The sequence below is a fragment of the Trachemys scripta genome, chromosome 2 (assembly GCF_013100865.1).
Source record: "Trachemys scripta elegans isolate TJP31775 chromosome 2, CAS_Tse_1.0, whole genome shotgun sequence".
Lineage (NCBI taxonomy): Eukaryota > Metazoa > Chordata > Testudines > Emydidae > Trachemys > Trachemys scripta.
In genome coordinates, this window is record NC_048299.1 from 178,124,804 (window position 1) to 178,147,021 (window position 22,218).

Here is a 22,218-nt window from a genome sequence, read left to right on the forward strand (position 1 = left end):
AGGCTTTTTGGTAAAGAGGGCTAAAAATATTCTTGCATCTATTTATCAGAATACTCTGTTAGCACAACAAAAGCTTGTGTTAGAATTTCTGTTGAGCGAGACATTCACTGACTTCAGTGGAAATTGGATTAAACCCTACCAAGATTTTGTCAGTGTAAGGCACTGGAGATAGCTATCAATAGCTTACTTTGCCTTACATTATAAGGCCTTGTTTTATGACAGCATTGTACAACATACAGAAATGCAGGTGTTCTTAAAACCTTTCTAAAAACTACTTTTAGCCCAAGAGAGGCTATGTAAGCATCCCCACCCCCAAAAAAGCGCAGCTTTGCGTGTGCCTGAGAAAAGAAGAATGCATAAACAGTCAGAAAAATTACTGTATTCCCTGAAGAGCATGCATCACATGCTCTGGTTGTTGTGAGTGATTAATCAAAATGGAAAGGTTATAATTTTCATTAACTAAATAAGAATAGGACCATACTTTTTCCCCCAAGTGTAATTACAGTGGTTCATTGGTGACATTACACTGCAGTAATTAGTCTAAAGGGGTATATCGGGTCAGTCTTTTGCAGTGACACTAGAAATATTATTTCATAGTTTAAGGTCAGAACCTTGTATTTAACATATTCCAAGCAGCTTTGATAAAAACTAATCTGACTAAAGCCAAAAAAGATGTTTGACATTTCCCACCATTTATTCATTTTAGAAAATCAGTCAGCTGAAAAAATTGCATTTTATGATATTCAAAAAAGGAAAAGCTGAGTTACAAAATTGTGTCACAATTTATTGTAGGATGAACAAAAATGATATATGTTTGTTGAAATAATTTGGTTACCTGTTATGAGATTTATAAACTGCCTGGCAACTGTTGTGTGTAGGAGGGGATGGAGCAGTAGTGCTTGTTGAACTCTCTGTGCATACAGTGTAACTGAGAAATTAGCATTTGTCCCACACAAGATGATCCGGCAGGTCTACTGCTGCTGCTGTTGCTATTTTTCAAACTATCTGCAGGAAACAGTGAAATCCTGCTCCAGTAAGATTCCTGAAGTCTTTCTAAGCCAAAACTTCAGGGCAGACCTCCATTTAGTTCCAAATTTTGGGTAAGAATTGTTCCTGAGTAAGTTGCAGAGTCATTTTCTAGACTCCAGAAGTCAGCTTTCACATATACTTTTGAAAATAGACAAGAGGAGAAAAACAATAATAAATATACTAGTTTTCATTTATGGGTACATATGTGAAAAGGCAGCAAAGATGACTGTTATGACTTCTGGCTTGTTATCCACATATTTAAATCTTTCAAAGAAGAGGTAAAATTGAGTATTCACAGTATGTTGCACAAATTTCAGTTTTGCTAGCTACATTCTGCCTATGTATATTTCTCCTTTATTATAATTGGAATACACTGTGCTCATTTTCTGTCTTAAAATTATATGTGACCATGTAATGTTGTAGTTCCCATATGCCCAGCAACATAATTGATTAAATACAACTTTGTATTTTCTCCTCTTTTCCCCATGTTCACTAGAATTTTGAACGTATTAATTCTATGACTACTCCGTGGATCAAAGGGGCCTATGTTCATTGTGCCCAGGTATGCTCCTGATGGCCTTGGTCAGAATAGCTGGCAATGCATGTATGAAAAAGCCACGGCTTATTTCAAATGACCAAAACCATTGTGTTCTCTACTAAATGATCAAAAACTTTGTGTTCTCTACAATTCTTTTTCACATATGAATAGTGATGCTTTTCCCCCCTCCAACTAACAATTTCTAACTCTGCCTTATAACTTTTTAAGTTGATTTATCTGTTAGCACAGACATTCTTAATTACAGCAACAAAGATGACTTTCAGTTCCTTCATTCCTCTGCATTTATTCCCAAGAAATCGCCCACTCAAACAACAGCTGCCATCCTGAAGGCTTTGGCTTTCCTTTGGGCTGATGTTATTCACATATGTTATCCTTTGACTGCAGTCTCTTGTCCAATTTCTCTTCCGTTGCTGTCCTTTTTACACTGCACCTGTCCACCCCACTGCCTCGAGGTATGATAAGAGGGTCCCAGAAGCAGCATTTATATGGCTCCAGTTGGAACTCCTCCAGCTCAGCCATGTCTTGGACCCAAGGAAACGGAATGCTTACTAAACCACCTGACATATGTGAGATAGTATAGAGAACGTTAAGCAATTGGACTAGAACTGCCAATACCCAACAAAAGTTGGAGTGGGTTGATGTTGCTGTGGTGATGAATTGGTATATTTTGACAGTAAGTTATGATGTTGGTAAACATTGCAGTACAATGTCAGGACATGAGTGACTGGTCATTTTTGACCTTCTTCAGTGCCATACAATGGCAAAGTGTTGCACCCAAAAATGAGTACTGCTGGTCTGAAGCTTCCTCCCACTCTTCGCAAAAAGATTACCATGGGCCCACTTCCTGCTGAAGTACTGCAAACCCATTCTGGATTCCCATGGGGCTTTAAAACTCATTGCCAGAAATTTCACGGAAACAACAGCTTATGTACCAAATGACTGGAGGATAGCTAATGTGACGCCAATTTTTAAAAAGAGCGCCAGAGGTGATCCCGTCAATTACAGGCCGGTAAGCCTAACTTCAGTACTGGGCAAACAGGTTGAAACTATAGTAAAGAACAGAATTGTCAGACACATAGATGACTCTTCCCCAACAAATAATGTTCAACATGGTTTTTGTAAAGGGAAATCATGCCTCACCAATCTACTAGAATTCTTTGAGGGGGTCAACAAACATGTGGACAAGGGGGAATACAGTGGATATAGTGTACTTAGATTTTCAGAAAGCCTTTGACAAGGTCCCTCACCAAAGGCTCTTCAGTGAAGTAACCTGTCATGAGATAAGAGGGAAGGTCCTCCCATGGATCAGCAACTGGTTAAAAGATAGGAAACAAAGGGTAGGAATAAATTATCAGTTTTCATAATGGAGAGAGGTAAATAGTGGTGTCCCCCAGGGGTCTGTCTGTACTATTCAACATACTAATACTGATCTGGAGAAATGGGTAAACAGCGAGGTGGCAAAATTTCCAGATGATACAAAACTACTCAAGATAGTTAAGTGCAAAGCAGACTGCGAAGAGCTACAAAGGGATCTCAAAAACTGGGTGACTGGGGAACAAAATGGCAGATGAAATTCAATGTTGATAATGGCAAAGTAAAGCACACTGGAAAACATAATCCCAACTACACACATAAAATGATGGGATCTTAATTAGTTGTTACCACTCAAGAGAGATCTTCGAGTCATTGTGGATAGTTCTCTGAAAATATCCACTCAGTGTGCAGTAGCAGTCAAAAAGCGAACAGAAATATTGGGAATCATTAAGAAAGCGATAGATAAACAAGACAGAAAATATCATATTGCCTCTGTGTAAACCCATGGTATGTCCACATCTTGAATACTGTGTGCAGATGTGGTCGCCCCATCTCAAAAAGGATATATTCTAATTGGAAAAGGTATAGAAAAGGGCAAGAAAACTGATTCAGGGCATGGAACAGCTTCTGTATGAGGAGAGATTAATAAGATTGGGACTTTTCATAGATGACTAAGGGGGTATTTGATAGAGGTCTATAAAATCATGACTGGTGTGGAGAAAGTAAATAAGGAAGTGTTATTTACTCCTTCTCATAACACAAGAATTAGAGGTCACCCAATGAAATTAGTAGGCAGCAGGTTTAAAACAAACAAAAGGAAGTATTTCTTCACACAATGCACACTCAACCTGTGGAACTCTTTGCCAGAGGATGTTGTGAAGGCCAAGACTATAACAGGGTTCAAAAAAGAACTAGATAAATTCATGGAGGATAGGTCCATCAATGGCTATTAGCCAGGATGGGCAGGCATGTTGTCCCTAGCCTCTGTTTGCCAGAAGCTGGGAACAGGCGACAGGATGGATCACTTGATGATTGCCTGTTCTGTTCATTCCCTCTGGGGCACCTGGCATTGCTCGCTGTTGGAAGACAGGCTACTGGGCTAGATGGACCTTTGGTCTGATCCAATATGGCTGTTCTTATGTAAGTAGAAAGCTGACTGTGGCCTTTAGACGTGCACTTGCAAAACCCTTCTGGGGATTTGAATTGGATAATTGTTACACTGAGAGAAAAATAGCATGGAAAATTTGGGGACATAGTATTGTTACATTAGATCTGTTTTACTAAAACTTTAATTCTATCATTATTTGTAATTACAGAATTCCCTGAGAACCATTGATAGATGCTTAAACTGTGTTATAAATAACTCTCAAACATTAAAATGTGGGCAAACAAGCACAGTTTTCTCCCTGTAGGAGTCTCTCTATCCTAGTCTCTACCAGCTCTTAATCCATGATTATTTCTAATAATTTTTAAAGAAGATCCAAAAATTATGGTTAGTGTGTTTTTTCTTCACTACTTACTACTTGAACTGTGTAAATTCAATCGGTTTATCTGGGTCTGTCTAGCTTTCTCAGAGTGATTGTTTCATAGAAGGACCTCACAGTTTCTATGCAACAGCCATGTCTCAGGATGTGGTGGAAGTGATTTTTCTTTCTTTAAGTGACAAGTGGTCTTTAATGGAGCTTTGTTTACATATACTAAATGCTTAAAAGCTAGGACATGTTGATGAGTCTCAAAATGGGGGATAAGAATAAAAGCAATAAATAAATTCAGTTTGCTGAAAAGCAGTAATTTGAAGAATTCATTTGTCAAACAAGTCAGAAAAAATCCAGTCTACGTTCAGATAAAACGTTCAGCTACAATTGGCCCAAGCAAAAATTGTGGATAAGAATATCCCTGAGCTAGGGAAAAGTCCAGATCTAAACTTCTTAAGGCAGCATAAGAATGCATCAAACCAAAACCACTCATTCAAACACCTCTGAACTTTGAGAAAATTCAGGTCTTGATTTATACTTGATTACTCAGGCCTATCTCTAAATACACTTGGCTCCCCATGCTCAACTTTTTGGCAATGTCATAAAATATGATTTGGTGCCTTTTAAAAGATATTATTCACAACGGGCCATGTTTGGCGATAATAACTATGTTATAGCTTTTTTTCCCAGTGATTATGCTCCCTTGAATGTTATTGAATCTGTGTGTTTTGTTAAAATATTTCCTCCTCATAGTCAGTCTTCTTAATCCAGGAGTGAAAAACTGTGATGACTACACCTGTTGCCATGGGAACAAATATGATGTCACAAATACAGCATTGTGATATCGCTGCGGAGGGAGGAGGAAGATGGGCTGTGAAGGAATAAACCATTTTTGTTTACACACTGTCTTGGGTAGAAAATGTGGTTAAAGTGTTCTGAAAAATGTGAAAGGTGAATGGACTTGTTTTATCCTTCTATATCTGGAGGTTTTCCACAGCATCACAGTTCCTCATCACTCACAGATGGTTATTACTATTTCATTGTAACATTATGAAATTTCAACAAATTTGGATCTGGCAGCAGCTTGTGTCTAGCTCATTTTTACAAATTATTGCAAATAATACAGAAAGATGCTGGGGCTTTGTTTGCTTTTGTGGGGTTGTGGACAAAGGTGTATGTCTAAAATATTTTGATTTCTGACACCCTATTCATAATGAGTGAAAAAATCAGATTGACTTTTTGCGTTGAAGTTTCACATTTGAACAACGTGTATATTACACCATGCAATTTCAAACTATGTTAATTTCATGTAATCAAATGGTCAATATTATCTTACAGGCAGTTTAATTTATTTTATTTTCTTGTTTTAGCTGCTAATTTAACCAAAGGCATTCTGTTAAATTCAAAAGGAAGTTTCTGTAGGCATCCTCCTTCAGGTAGTATTTTATGGGTTTTACTCTCAGACTCATCTCTTTACCTTTCTATTTTCCAGGTTGGTGAGAGACAGAGAGTTCTGGTAACAGAAGAATCTTTTGATTCCCAGTTTTATGTTGCTCACAATCAATTCTACGAGCAGGTACTGTAAAATAAATATACAAAATTAAAATCTCAATAATTTTCTTTTTACTTTCTGGTAATCTCCCTAAACAAGGCCAACAGTAAAAGTGTTACAGTTCAAAAGACAGGCAAAGGAAAAAATGTTGCCTGCCAAGAGGGGTACAACTGTCTAGACTCATTAATGGGAGAGTCTGCATCGTGGTGTTTTGTAGCTGTGAAAATACCATAAATGAATTAAAAAATACATAATGGATATTTGTGTACATGGATACACATTAAAAAATGATGATTTTCAGTAAACTTTCAGATAGCACTTCTGGACACTGCAATTTGGCAAAGTCTTTGTTAAAAAAAGAATAGAAAAAAGGCAAGAAAGATCTTGATTCAGAAGGAGCTTTTGCCTCTCATGTTTAGCCTCATAGCACTTCAATCTTAAATATATGCAATTTGTTTTTAAGTATTTGTTTGCAAATGAAATCCTTCCACGTAGAACACAATCCTTCTGAACTACAATACCTGCCTCACAAAATTATCAGCATTACTTAGTTGCAGATAATTTGCCCCCAGACATTAAGGGTTAATTTAGTTTTCTTGCAATTGTGTGTATTTCACTTAACTTTTTTTTTTCTTTCAAAAACTAAGCTAGTATTCCTTTCTTTTACTGCCATATAAAGTTGCAAGCACCTGTCTAATTTTCTGCATAGTGTATGGTAGATCTCTTTCAGCATTGTGTCACCACTTGACCTTGGGTGCCTTACAGTGCTTTGCTGCTGTAGCTCCCAGCCTGGGATTCTCACAGCAAGCCTATCAGCATGCAGGTCACACCCTGAGTGTCTGTGTACTAGATAGCCCTGGCTTGCAGCTCTAACCCTAGCAGCCTGTCTACAGCCCCACTGATTTTCACCAGCCCTGCTTACAACCAGCAGGCTGATCCTAACACGCTCCCAGTCCTGAATTTCCCCCAAACCATGTGTCCTGAAGTGTCCAGCCCTCACTTGGACCATTCAGAGAAATAATAAGGTTCATTGCTGCTTCAAAGAGACAAAAGCACATTACAGCTTATTAACTTAAGGGGGGGGGGAATACAACCTTCCCTTCAAGCACAGCACTGAGATGGTTTATAGTAAAAATAAAACACATTCAATAACAAAATATAGGTGTTCGAATATAAGGAAAGAAGATAGAGATACAAGTAAAATGCTTTCTAGTGGCTAAGACTTGACTTAACAAGCTGCAGTCTTTGTTCAAGGTAGATTTCTTGCCAATCTTCCTTTTGGCCACCCATGGGTAACTTTCTTTCAGTCAGGACCTTCCACAGAAGCATAAGGGACTGGTTTCTCTTACCTTCATAGGTGAAAGATCTTTGCCTAAGAAAGTTTCTCATTCAGTTTCCATAGACTTCAGTCCCCCTTTAGTTGAATTATCCATCTTTCTCAGCTTGCAAGAACTCTGTTCCCTTGTGTCTGTCTAATGATGGATACCAAAGATGGCTTCTGTCTTTCTCATATCTTCCAAAGTTCAATTACCTTTTTGCAAGAGGCAGGATGACCTCATGCTGCTGTTTCCTTTGTGCGGGATTCCCATCCCCTTGTTTGTAAATGGACTTCCATAGTTTTGATTCCACCATGCTTAATGCACATAGAAGATTGGTAAATAGCTTTGCCATTCCCTCCTGTATGAGAGACACCTTTTTCTTCCTTTGTTTGAATACAGACTGTAAAGCCTAATAATCAATGTAATCAATGTAATTCCTTATGTAGTGTTAATACATACATTTTAAAATAATATCAGTTTGTCACGGGCTTTCATAGAATATGCTTTTATAATACAGTTATATTGTATACAATTAGTTGATTCAATTGCTTATGACTTAAAGTTCAGACCCTCTGTTTTTATAGCCCAGAGAAAGTTTCTTTTCCATTTTGAAAGCTGTCTCCTCTCCCACTTGTTAGCTTAATACAGGGGTAGGCAACCTATAGCATGCGTGCCAAAGACGGCACGCAAGTGATTTTCAGTGGCACTCACACTGCCCGGGTCTTGGCCACCGGTCTGGGGAGTTTTGCATTTTAATTTAATTTTAAATAAAGCTTCTTAAACATCTTAAAAACCTTATTTACTTTATACAACAATAGTTTAGTTATATATTATAGACTTATAGAAAGAGACCTTCTAAAAACGTTAAAACGTATTACTGGCACGCAAAACCTTAAATTAGAGCGAATAAATGAAGACTCGGCACACCACTTCTGAAAGGTTGCCGACTCCTGGCTTAATAGCTTTGTATACCTAGATCTAGGGCAGACCTGTTTACTAACTCCCCTTGATATGCCTGGTTTAAATACACTTTAGTCATAAGTCCAGTATATATCCATAATTCTCAATACACACTATGTACACACATCATTTTTAAATGCATAAGAAGCAGGAAGCCTGCCAAACAATTAAGTGGGGTCACTGGATGATTGAGGTGCTATAGAAGTACTCAAGAAAGACCAGGCCATTGTAGAGAAGCTAAATGAATTCTTTGATTCAGTTTTCACTGCAGATGATGTGAGGGAAATTCTCACACCTGAGCCAGTCTTATTATGTGACATTTCTGAGGAAATGACCCAGATTCAGGTGTCAATAGAGGAAGTTTTGGAACAAATTGATAGATTAAACAGTAATAAGTCACCAGACTAGATGGTATTCACCCAAGAGTTCTGAAGGAACTCAAATCTGAAATTGCAGAATTACGAATTGTGGTATGTAACTTATCACTTAAATCCGCCTCTGTACCAGATGACTGGTGAATAACTAATTGATGGCAATTTTTTTTAAATAAAAAAGGCTACAGAGGCAATCCTGGTAATTATAGGCCCATAAGTCTAACTTCAGTACCAGGCAAATTGGTTGAAACTATAGTAAAAAGCAGAATTATCATACTCCTAGATAAACACAATATGTTGGGGAAGAGTCATCATGATGGCTTTTGAAATCATGCCTCACCAATCTGTTAATATTCTTTGAGGGGTCAACAAACATGTGGACAAGGGTGATCCAATGGATATAGTGTATTTGGACTTTCAGAAAGCCTTTGACAAGGTCCCTCACTAAAGACTCTTAAGAAAAGAATCATGGGATGTCTACACTGCAGTGTAAGCCCAAGGTTAGTAGAACTCAAACTTGCAGGCCCTGAGTTTCTTAACCTAGGGCTTGAGTGTCTACAGGTTAAGAGCTGCTGAACTCAGGAGCCTGGGGCTCCAGAGTCTACACTGGATTATGTAGGCCCGAATCCAATCACCCATATCTGAAACTTTCTAGCACCCTCCCAAAATGTGGCTGCTCTAGCCCTTTGTGGGAAAACTTGATTGTCCACCAAACTTGACTGTCCAGAGGACAAAGAAAGTTGACCAATGGGATTGTGGAATTCTTTTGGCAGACTTGCAGAGCATGAGTCCAGTGGGGCTACGCCTACACTGCAAAGCAAGAGGGCTTGACTGCTGGGTCCTGGCTTGACTGAAGCTCAGACCCTCCACCTCCATGGGGTCCTGGGAACCTGGGTCTGAGCCCTGAGTTAGTGCAATTTGTGTGAAGATGGAAGCGGGGGGTAAGCCTGAGTCTGAGTGCAAACCCTGGGCTTATGTTGAAGTGTAGGCGTACCCCAAGAGGCCACAATTAAGATACGGGTGAGGCTCTGTATAAACACATATGGACATTGTTTATGCCATGAAGATCTTACAGCTGAAGAACCAGTAGGTTATCATGTAATTAAAGAGATGAAAACAGAAAGCTGTTTTCTTGGGCAAGTAACCTTCGGAGGTGTTTGGATTTGATTCCTGATCTAAATTTTGCAGCTCACACCCACCTCTTTTGTCTGCCAAAGGTATTACTCAGGCAGTTAAGCATAGTTAAAAAGAGCAGACCTAATGCTGAATAGCTCTTTGGGAGTACAAATGGGAGATATTACCAAACAGAGATGTTTTTTAGGGGGAAGTAGAGCATGCAGGTGAATGAGATTTGAGTTTTTCAGGTTTCACACTGACCTTTCACCAAAATTCTGCTTTCTGAATGAAATCTGTGGTGACTTGAGTCATAAGACATTCAACATAGGAAATGTCTGTACCATCTGAACAATTTCTTTTAAAGGTTCTCGTGCCAAAGGATCCTGAATTCATGGGTAAAATGGTAGAAGTGGACATTTATGAAGCAGGGAAACATTTTATGAAGGGGCGGCCAGTGTCAGATGCCAATGTGTTCACTCCATCCATCACCAGACCGCTAGCAAAAGGAGAGGTTTCCGGTATAACAGAGGTGAGTAAAAGACATTTTCTGCTTTACTACACCAGTAAAACAGCAGCTGTTCAAGAATAATGATTCCAGGCTCTGTTTCTGTTTTCATTTATAGTTCCCTTTTTATGTATGTATGAAGTTTTAATCTTCTGACAGTTTGAAATCTGAATTTAAAAGATGTTTTTGCTAATGCCCATAGCTTTATTTTTTTGCCCGTAAAGACAATAATAAACTTGTTTCTTGTTTCAGGATGTAACATGAGGAAAGAAATTATTAGCAGGGAAAAGATTCAACACCAGTGATTTATATAATCTAGTATATCTCTAACCTAGTAAACTTTAGGAAAGAGTTGTATATTTTTCTTTACCAAAATATTTGTAATATAGAATACATTAATTTTAAGCCTGTATTAAAATACCTCAATGTACATCTTTCCAGAGGTTCAGATTCCACCAGTGGAGAGAAGTATTGTATATTTCTAACATATTTGGTCGAAGCTAGACAGCTGATTTAGTCATGCAGAGAACATAAAACTTTTTTTTCTTTTTTTAAAAGTAACTTTATCCTGTATTTTATACCTTGGCAAATATGGCAGTTTACCAAGTGTTCTCTTACATGTCATGGAGCTCCTGTTGTAAAAGCTGATGGAGTGTGAAATGAGAATGTGTATCACATTTCTAGGCATCATTTGATGTCCTTTCTCCAGCAGAATTGTTAGGAGCTCCAAAAATATATGTAGCACTAGTTTAGTGTATGGAAGAAAGATACCTGACGATTTATTTAGTCACCTTGCTGCTTTTTCCTTTTTACAGTAAATTGTAGACAATTATTAATAAGAAAAAACATTTCAGTCATTGTTACAGTGTGAGATGGTTGTTTTAAATTGGACACGTGGACTAATGCTCAGATAAGTTAGAATGATATCTTGAAGAGGTTTGGCTGTGGAAACACAGTACAACAGTGTAATAAATCTGTACGTGCAGTAATGTTTTTGACACATCATGAAACATAAGTAATAACTGCACAGAGTGTGTGTGTGTGTGTGTGTGTGTGTGTGTGTGTTGGGGTTTTGGTTTTTGGCCTGGCATAGGACTGTTAAGGGAGTAAGCAGCCAAAATCTCAAAGTGTCTGATTGGACTTAACTACTTAAACACAGCTGGTTTTTTCATCACGTTTTTTAAAAATAATCCACTGGAACAGAACCAGAGCTGTCATTAAGCTGAGTGTGTGCTGCCAAAAGTTTGTAGCATGGGAATGAGCAGACTTGAATGCTGACTGATATTTTATATGTTAAAAGAGAGAGAAAAAAATTATTAGAACCAACATGATTCAAGTGGTTTCAAAACAACTGCGGAGATACAGGCAAGGTGCAAAGTTCTCAAGTGATGTGCTACTGCCATTTGACCAGCGCCTGTACTGTCCAAATGCAAGGCAACAACAGGGATATGAAACCCTAAATGGCTTTCATAACTTTTTTGGCTAATTGAGTTTGTTCCTTTAAGGTGTCATATTACTTATAGTTTCTTTATTGGACATGTTAAGAAAAGACGGCAGGACCTAGAACTGTAGCTACCTGTGTCATCTTCAATAGTGGAAAGCTAAATCTGACGGTTTTGAACCAGGCTTCAGTCATTTTATACTTCCTGTAGTTAGTTTCAGCATTTCCCACTAACAGATGTTTCTCTAATACTCAGATGATTCTGGTACTTTCTTTACATACTCTGCTAGGAAATACATTGGATGGCACTCTGGTGTTTGTTTGTTTGTTTTTCCTTTATTGCTTTTACTTGGAAGAAAAGATACTCTTAATAGTTATTATTAGGGTTGGACGTTTGGCAAAAATTTGAGGAACAGTTTTTTCCCCCACAGATCAGCTTGAGAAAACCAATTCTAGCTCAGAATTTTTGTGCAAAAACTGCATGGCAGCCATCTTTGATGTCTTTGGCTTATGGAAAGAAAACAGGGAGATGTATGTTTGATTGTGTGTTGCTCTTTACATTTATAATATGTTATATTCATATGTATGCACACAACAGATTGGGGGGATGGACACATCTTGGAAAATATATATTCTGATTCTGCCTCTGGAAGTGGAACAGGGCTCTGCTGTACTGCCAACCTCAAGAGATCAAAAATCATGAGATTGACCCCCAAAATCATGAGGGTTTTTTGTTTTGTTTTTTAAATCAGGTCATGTTTTTAGTGCATCTTTTGTCTCAACTCTCCTCTACTTTTCTGCCAAAGTCTGTGTTAATTTCTGGTTGAAAAATCAGCCTTTAATGCACACAAATATGGACAGCTCTCTCTGGCTGCTGACATGGAGACTCCACTTACCCTTTCCTTGACCCTAAGATAGAGGAACAGCCATTCATTTCTTATTATTGTTTTGATTCTCTCCCCTTCTAGTTTATTTTCTTTGATAAAAGAAAGATGGGATGGTAAATAGCTTGAGAACCACTGACCTACTTAATGTATCATGACTCACACTCACATATAGAATTTATAATTTTTTTAGGGTTGATGAGTTAGAGATATATTTATTTATTTATTTAAATTAAAGAACTTTACATTAATTCCTGCTTTCTGAATTTAGCTGAACAGCATGTGGATGAGTATGTCAGGAGGGGGTCTTAGACAAAAATGAACATTGTACATTGTATGCAACAGCAGAAGAGAAATATGCTTCTGCTTATGTTTATGTAGTACTGCAATAAAAGAACAGATGACATTCACAGATAAGTATGAAATAACTCATCAATGTTGGCTAATGGGCAGTTGACCAGTAACCAGCCTCCTCGGGGCGCACAGTATTATGTAATGTCTCTTCAATTAAATATTTTTTAAAAAGAAGTGTTGTAAGTACTTGTAATATTCCAAAATTGACAGTGTTTCAATGCAAAAACTTATTCATATAAGTGATAATGTCACAGTAAAAACAATGTGGGCTTGGTTTAGCCTTCTGCCAGAAGCAGGACTTCCCACCCAAACTTTTTGGCTCCCGAGACTGGGCCTCGCACCCCACCCATGCTGGCTCTACTTCTCCCTGCTCCGGACCCCTCCCCCCCCCGCCACAACCCTTTCTTCTTCTTCAAGTGATTGCTCATATGTATTCCACAATAGGTGTGCATGCTTGCCTCGTGCACCAGTGCCAGAAGTTTTTCCCCTAGCAGTACCCGGAGGGGAGCGCCTCAGCGACCCCTGGAGTGGTGCCTCCATGGCGCGGTATAAGGGGCGCTGCGCGCTCCCCCAACCCTCAGTTCCTTCTTGCCGCCAGTGAAGGTGCTTCGGAACTGCTCTGTTCCAGCTTTGCTGTAGCTCGTCTCCAAAACTGCTTGTTCGTTCAGTGTATGGTACCTATAGTTAGTTAGTTGTTTAGTTAGTTTCGGTTTTTTTAAGTCGTGCGACACTTGTAGGCAATCTATGCCACTGAGTGATCCGCACACGAACTGTCTGCGCTGTTTGGGGGAAACCCATCTCAGCGATTGCTGCAAGATTTGCAAGTCGTTTAAGCCTTGGACCAAGAGAGAAGGGACATTAGGCTCCAGGCTATTCTGATGGAGTCGGCGATGACCTCAGCTCCAGCACACCGCTCCAAGTTGGCACCAGGCACCACGGTGTTGGTGTGTGGCAACCCTTTGGTACCATCGACTAGTCGGCACCGCTCCCCATCCACGGGGCATGCCAAGAAGGCTAGAAAGAGGCCTTCTTTGCCATGGCCCAGAATAAACCCAGGACAGAGACTAGACCAATGTCGGGCAGTCCTCAATGCCCACTGGCCTCTAGGCCTCTGACTCAAGTCGAGCGGAGTAGTCCAGCCCATTCGGAGCAGGCCTCCCCGGAAGTCCGGATGCCCTCCACGCCAGAGGCCCTGCAGGCAGCCCAGGATGCTATGTCCATGCCGGTACCAGGAGCACCACCGATGTCGGCCCCGCGCTCCAGAGGCAAGCTGCCACTGTGATCTCTGCAGTCGCCCCCGACTCGGTACCGATCTTGGTCGAGGGAACATTCCCGGCACCGTTCTCCGCCCAGCGACCGGTCAGGGTAAAGTCCATGTGCATCGCCCTTGATGCCCCCCAGACTGTCTGGTTGGGTTCAGTCCAACCGAGACTCTCAGCACCGCTCCACCTCGAGGAGCGAACACCGATGGGACTGAGGCAGAAGTTACATCGTCTCAGAGGGGTTTATCACAGCCAGTCATGGCACAGACGTCGATGTCATTCCCGTTCAGCGTCCCGCTCCAGGACCCCACCACGGCACCCTCTCCGGAGCCCTGGGCATCGATTGCCAGCATCTCACTGTCGTGGGTCCGCCCGTCAGAGCCGATTGCGGAGCAACTGCTACCAATGGTACCAGTCCTCCAGCCCGGCCGAACAACTGGCTCTGCTGGTGCCACAGCAGGTGCAGTGGCACCGGGCCCTTTGGCTGGCCCAATGTTACCAATGGGGACCGTGGCCCCCAACACAGCCCCTAGTGGGGGCTCGCTCGGTGGCCGGAGCCTCAGAAGGACCATCGTCCTCCCTCTCCAGACCTCCGAGGAAGGAGTCGGTGGGACATAACTCACCTCCGAGCCCCCATACACGGTGTTTCTTAAGGATAAGGTCCAGCTCCGCCCACACCCTTTGTTCCTCCCGAAGGTGGTCTCAGTCTATCACATGGGTCAGGACACTTTTCTGCCGGTCCTCTGCCCCAAGCCCCATGCATCCAGTGAGGAGCACCATCTCCACGCTGGATGTGAGATGGGCTCTGTCTTTCTACCTGGAGCGGACTAAGACGTTCAGAAAGTCCTCGCAACTGTTCATCACCTTGGCCGAGCGCATGAAAGGTCGGCCGATCTCCACTCAGCGGCTCTCCAACCGGATCACTTCGTGCATCCGTACCTGTTATGACCTGGCAGGAATCCCTTCGCCACCAATTGTGAAGGCGCACTTGACTAGGGCGCAGGCCTCGTCGGCTGCCTTTTTAGCCCATGTCCCCATTCAGGACATTTGCAAGGCTGCCACGTGGTCTTCAGTTCACACGTTGACCTTGCACTGTGCGGTCATCTCCCAAATCAGGGATGCCGCCTGGTTCAGCAGGGTACTCTGTTGCGAGAGTCTGTTAACACCTACCCACCTCCAACAGATATAGCTTGGAATTACCTATTGTGGAATACACATGAACAATCACTCGAAGAAGAAAAGACAGTTACTTTTTCCATAACTGTTGTGCTTCGAGATGTGTTGCTCATGTCTATTCCGCATCCCTCCCTCCTTCCCCTGTGTTGGAGTTGTATGATAAGAAGGAACTGAGGGTGGGGGAGCGTGCAACGCCCCTTATACCACGCCATGGAGGCACCACTCCAGGGGTCACTGAGGCGCTCTCCTACAGGTACTGCTAGGGAAAATACTTCCGGCACCAATGCACGTGGCGAGCACGCACACCTATTGTGGAATAGACATGAGCAACACATCTCGAAGAACACCAGTTACAGAAAAGGTAACTGTCTTTTCGTTCCTCCCCACATCCCACTTTATCCTATTCCCCTGAATCTGCCTCCCCACTGCCCTTCCTCCCCATCCACCTTTCAGTGTCTCTTCTGCTCCTCACAATTCCCTGTGTCCTGTCTAGCCTCCTGTGGCAGTCATTTTGCCTGTGACTTGCCTTCAGTCTCAGTGAAAACAGTGGGAGGTTGTAGCTCACTTTATTAAGGGCAGCCTCACTTTCACATGCAACAAGACTGTAGGGACCTGGCAGCCATCTTGCTGGCTTCAGCCCCATTGACAGTAATAGGAGATAATCACCATATTGAATAAGAGAAAATTCATGGGTGGACAGCTTTTCATCATGTTTTCATCAGACACATAAAAAAACACCTCAAAATCTCTACAGTTGCAATAAAATGAGGTGAGTTGGCTACACTAGACTGTACCAGTTTTTGAAAGAGGAAATGCAAAACTCATGCATTTTTATTAGCTTTTCCACAGTTACAACAAATTAACAGTATGTAGGATGGAGGAAAAATTTTAAATGATGCTTGTACAAAAATTTAAACTTACAGCCCTCTTCCCTCCTCCCTGCCCAACCCCTTCCACACACAAACAGGCTGAGCCAGTTTTGAGGTTCCAAGGAGTTGGCAGCTGTAAGATGGTAACCAGCTGCCAGATGGTTCTTTTATGAGCCATCAGACTGCTGTCACTCAGCATAACTGTCTCTTAGACAGCCAGAAGCTCTTGTAGTTAGAAGCCAGTATCTTGCAGCTGGCAATGCAAGCAGCTGAGATACCTAGGGGATTTGAAGTAGATCTACATACAGTGTCACCAGTATTGGGCCCTCTTCTGCTTCTGTCAGTGGTCCTCTCATTGCAAATTTCTCTTCTCATCCTTTCACTGTCTGTTGGGATGGAGCAGGTTTTCAAGATGGCAGCCATTTGAAGAATCATCTGAATTTAAATGTAAATATAGGCAGTCTGGAGCAAGAGGAGTGAGTAAGGATATAGGTCCCATATCAGTGAAGCACTTAAGCATATGCTTAACTCCCAAATAAGTCAGTGAGACTTCAGTACATGCCTTAAAGTTAAGCATGTGCATAGTGCTTTGCTGAATAGGATGGAGTGCTGACTTAGGGCCATGACAGTGGTGATTGATGGTTAAGGATATTACAGTGCAGTAGCAAAGTGAATATGTTCTCCATAGTGTACCATAAGCATTATTTAGTGTTATAGTCACTGTTGACTGTTATAGTCACCAAAAATATTACTGTTTTGAAAGATTTTATTGTTTCCAGCAATACTCCCTCTTTCTACTAAAAACAGAAGAATATTTCAAAACTGTACACATTAAGAGCAAACAATATGACAAAGAATATTTTTTTTACAATTGAAAACCTCAGAATGCAAAGTTACATCTAAAAGCAAGCTGCAAACCAGCCTGAACACAGAAAAACTGCATATAAATTGCATGATGGGAGAAACCTCAAACAGAGCAGAGTATAGATGACTGTGTGAAACTGTTTGGAGTGGAGCTGGACTGCTCTCATGGGAAGAAGAAATAGAAGCCCGTTCCCTGCCTGCTGCATAACCTCCAGCAGTTTTCTATGATTAGCTCATAGAGAACACTCAAACTACAATGCAGAATTAGCCAAAATGGCTTCTACTGCCCCACTTGACAAACGGGTGAAACTCAGGCAATCAGGGAACCAAAGTCAGTGTCATGTAAGTTGTGACCAGTCACCATCAACCATGTTTAAACTTCAAAGAGGTAATGCAAAAATTTCACACAAACTTTCCTAAAGATTTAACTATCATAAAATGTTCCTAATTTAGTAAATATTTTTGCCAATTCATAAGCAAAGTTTGAAGGAATATTTCACCCAGCTGTTTTTGTTGCTTTTAAAAAAAAAAATGTATAAAGATACATCTCATGTATACATAAGTTGAATACATTTTGGTTAAGGATAATAAAAGCTTCCTCTCACAGTTACCCTCCCTGTCAAATCCCACCCTCTTAGAAAAAGCCTGAGTGAATAGATGGGCCTGGCAAAATGCCCTGAAGTTCAACCACCTCAGACTCTGTTGGAAAAAGGGAGGAAGTGAGCCTCCGAATCAAGGGCTCTGAACTTAAGAATGCCCAACCTCCAAGTGAACAGATCTAGGGACTGTAGTAGATGTGTTGTATTCTAAGGCACTGCACAGCTGTTGTTTATCTGGACCAAAATTTTGCCTTAAAAGTAGAATTTTCAGTAAGAGCCACTGACAAGTGTACAGTTATAGTGATTCATAGGAAGATTAGTTTCAAACAAGTAAACTATGATGATGAAATCCTTTCCAGATTTCTCCTGGTTTAGACTGGTGTACTCTCTGGTCCAGCAGTAGAAAGTTGGCCAGAAGGGGATATAACCATGATGGGAATTTATATCTCATTGTGCCAGATTTAGGTGCCATTTCAGCAAAGGCCGTAAGCAAGTGCCTAAATCGAGTTAAAAATCACTGGGACTTAAGCATATGCTTAAGGACTTTGCTGAATCAGGGTCCTAATAAATCTAGCAAAATGTATACATGCTTTGGGCATTTAAAAAAAATGTTGTAAATTGTTTTCTAGATCCAAGCAAACTTGTCATGAATTATTGCCTGCAATCTTTTTTTTTTTTTTTAAGTCAGATAATGAAAATGTGTATCTTAATTCTACAATTAGTGATTAGGTCTGTTGAGTTTCATAAAAGATAAAAATATGATGTAAAGCTATAGACATGATATGCCTACATGTAGGTACATAGGACCTGATTCAGCAAAGCACTTACTTACGCATTTAATGTGCGTCCTTATTCAAAAGAGCACTTAAGCAAGCATAGCCATGTGCTTAAATGACGTGAAGAATAGAGGTTGACCTAACCATGTCCTTAAATGCTTTGCTGAATTGTTGCCCATGTTATTGCTGTGCATACTGAGTTTACTGTCACTGCTTAATAAATAAAATAACTATCAGCAATAAGCATCATAACTGTATGACAATGGTCCAAATTTTATTTACTTTTTAAGTAACATTTCATGTGCGTCATTAAATTGCATTAAGTAAGTGTGGGTTAAATCTTGTCATAGATCTGTCAGCCTGCTTACACTCTCTAGGGGCTTTTCAGCATAAAAAAATACCAAAGGAACATACAAGGTTCCTACTTAAGGATTAACCTAAACCAGAGCACCCGTAAGAAAACAAGTACCTGCAAGAGAACTGCTCTGTTGTTAGAAATTCAAATAGGATGAGTTAAGACTTAGGCACTACAAAATGATTCCATTTGTTTACACAAGCTCTGTGTCATGAGGAGGACAAGTGAAACAGTTAAGCTGCAAGCTGAGGAATTTATAATTGTAAAGAACAGTGTTAATGGTCTCAGGGAGAAGTTAAGGGCAAGGCTGTCAGTCATAGTTGAATGTATCACTATACCCAGATCCGCTGAGCCTGAGATCCCTTTGGTGGGAAAGTTTCATCATATGACAAAATGTAGAAAGAAAAAAATAGTCTTTTTCTGTAGAAATTATCTGAATGTATAAGCATGCTGATTTTGGGTTTATCATAACTCTGGTTTTCTTAATATGCCTCAGTTCCCCTTCCTCTTGATATAGATTTAGATATCTCTTCAGTCAGCTAATTTATACACTGTTTCAATTGCTGTCTATGGTAACTTGTTCCACATGTTTTATTACCCTTTGTGTGAACTAGTTTTGCCATATTTATAATGTTTCTCATTTCATAATTCTCAGCTTGTTCCCTAGGTTAAGACTTTTAAAAATAAAAAGGGATCTTTGGGAGAAGCGAGTAGCAGCCAGAAGAGAGACCCGGGGAATGAGCCTCCCCAGTGGTTGATCAGTCAGTCAATCTGTCTTTGTCTGTTTCTTTCATGGGATCTGGTGACATTTCACCTCAGGCTGTCTCTCTAAACTCTAGAAGAGCTTCACTCTCACAGTCAGCAGAGATGTTTTTTCTAGTCACTAGCAAAAGGTGACCCTTAAACTTAACTAAATCTGATCTCTGCTGTCAGCAAACAGAAAAGCCTTGTTTATAGGCTGCCAAAAAGAACAATCAACAAAGCATTGCTTAAAGGGGAGTCTCTGATTTTAGGGAGAAAGTGCTGCCTCACAGGCAAAATAAAATGGAGATGGAAAAAAATACACTCTCTACTAAAGTGATTTAAAGCAGAAATGAAATAAATAGATCTCTAAAATCTGAACTGGAGACTTCCTTCAAAGACTTAGGGTTGGTCTATACTAGAAAGTTTTACTGGCATAGGTTAGGAGTGTGTGGGAGCGGGGGAGGGAGGGGGGAAACACACCCTGACTGACATTGCTATGCCAGCAAAAGCCCTAGTGTAGATACAGTTATGCCAGCAAAAAAGCCCTTTTGCTGGAATAACATATTTCACTCAAGGAACTGGTATAAGCTAGACTTGAAAAAGAACTGTTTTGGTGCCATGAGCTGCACCTCTATTAAGGGTGTATAATTCTAGGAGTATGTCTATACTGACAAATCTTTTTAAATGTACACAAGGCCTTGAAAAGAGACATGCAAGAACTGTCTGACCAGGAAACTGAAATAGAATCTGGTCAGATATCATTTTTGTAACACAGAAAAGTTTTGAAACAAGGAGAGTCCCAGAGAACAAAGATGGAGAATCTAAAATAATCTGTAGAAACCCTATATAGAGAGAGAAGAAAGGATGAGAATTCTCTTATACTAATCGATAGAGCTAACAAAACTCTACCTCCACTGAAGATTGTCAGAAACAGAGTGGACCCATTTCACTGTCCAGGGGCAAAAATATAACATTTTATCAGGACCTCTCTTACCTCACCTTGAAGAAAAGGAAGGAACTAAGTTAGGACTCTAGGGCTACTATAGGAAATCATTGGGGGAGAGGGGGCTTCCCCTTTATGCCATGCTTTATTTCTACAAAAACATAGCATTTTCTTATGTAGCATCAAGGAGACAGAGATCTCTGAAGGACCTGAGGATAGAATCTGATCAGGAAGATTTGGAAGAAAATAGCCATGGTCAGAGATGGAAGCCTAAGAGCACATGGAACCTGGTAAAACTGAGGCTTACCTGAATAAATAGAGAGTGCATCCAAAAGAAATCCTACAGCAAAGACCTTTCTGTTATATATGTCAGTGTAAAAGGGTTGGCACCCACATCTCACGAGTGCCCCCTTCTGGCTGGGTGTGTCTGCGGTCTTTAGTTCTGGTGACCCCTTTTGGTGGTTCTCAGGCCAGTTTGTCAGTGACACAGCATTCCAGCCGCATCACTCTATCTGTATGTTAACCCACACAACCCCCTTCCGGGGTATAGAGTCCACTGGGGCCTGTCTCTCTCTAGTCTCCCCTGGGCTTTAGTCTTTAAGTAATCCAGCTCTGGTATGAGGTTGTATTCCCAGGGCTTCTTCCCTAGAGACACTATCTTCCTACAGCCATTCCCAGTCTCAGTCCCTACTCAGTCCCAGTAACCAGCCAGGAGCTCCCTCAGTGCTCCCCCAGTCACTGCTAGCAAACCATCTGTAGCCGTGCTGCTCTTCCAGGTAGCCAGGCCTGCAGTCCTTTCTTCTCCTGTTCCAAACACCAACTGACTAGTCCTCTGCAGCTCCTTTTATATGGCCCTTCTGTGCCCTGATTGGCTGCTTTCCCAGCAGCCACTCTAGCCTGCTTGCAGGACCTCTCCACTGCTCCTTCCCTGGGATGGGTGTGGCAGAACCCTGAGGCCTTCAGCAGGGGGCCTTTGAGCCTAGTCCACCCCATCACAGTCAGATTATAAATCAGAAAAGTGTGTTGTAAGGTGTGGAAGGAGGTAGAGGAATCCATTTCTATGTTGTCTTTGATTTGTTTATTTATGAGTAAATAAATAAAATAATAAATAAAGCAGATTGAGTTGCTTTCCTTTTTTTGTGGCAGGAAGGGACCCCTCAACTAATAGCTGGAGAGAGGGATAGGAAGGTGAGGGAGATGGATAAAAGGAAAACAGAAAGGACAAATCAGAGACAATACCTCTTAGCCCTAAGTGGAAGAATACAATATGTAGAAAAAAAAGACAGCTTAATTTTAAAAATAGTTAAGAAGGTATAAATCCTACCAATCGTAAATAGATTTTTTTTAAGATTGTAGTCTAACATGGGTTTTAATCTTGCAGAGAAGATGGGTGGGTAATTTATCCCTGTGAGGGTTTTTTCTTCTTTTTAACTTTCTGTTCCTCATTTTCTCTCCTTTTGTGGATGCTAACTGAGGTCTATTAATTTGGTCTGATTGTTCCCAGTAATTGGTAACATTTTAAATTGGACAAGCAGCGAGGGATGTAGTCCTGGAAGCCAAATTATTATCTGTTCACAGGATCTATAATGGATATATAATATTATCTTAAAATTTCTGGTTGTGCGCAAGCTAGTACTACAAATGTAGCATAAAAGGTTGTTTGGGTCACCCAACTGTGTGCTTACATTTCATTATGTTGTGAGAATTTTTTTTATAAAGCGGAACCTTAGTTTGGAATATGCAGGCTT

At 40.7% G+C, this 22,218-nt stretch overlaps 1 protein-coding gene across 2 annotated transcripts in view; it reads left to right on the top strand.

Annotated features, from left to right (window-relative positions):
* CDKAL1 (CDK5 regulatory subunit associated protein 1 like 1) overlaps positions 1 to 22,218 on the top strand; it is a 759,057-nt gene that overhangs the window by 566,022 nt on the left and 170,817 nt on the right. For both annotated transcript variants that reach the window (XM_034762410.1, XM_034762409.1), the window contains exons 14-15: positions 5,870 to 5,953; positions 10,063 to 10,227. In XM_034762410.1, the coding sequence (XP_034618301.1) occupies positions 5,870 to 5,953; positions 10,063 to 10,227 (249 nt within the window). The remainder of the gene's footprint in view (positions 1 to 5,869; positions 5,954 to 10,062; positions 10,228 to 22,218) is intronic.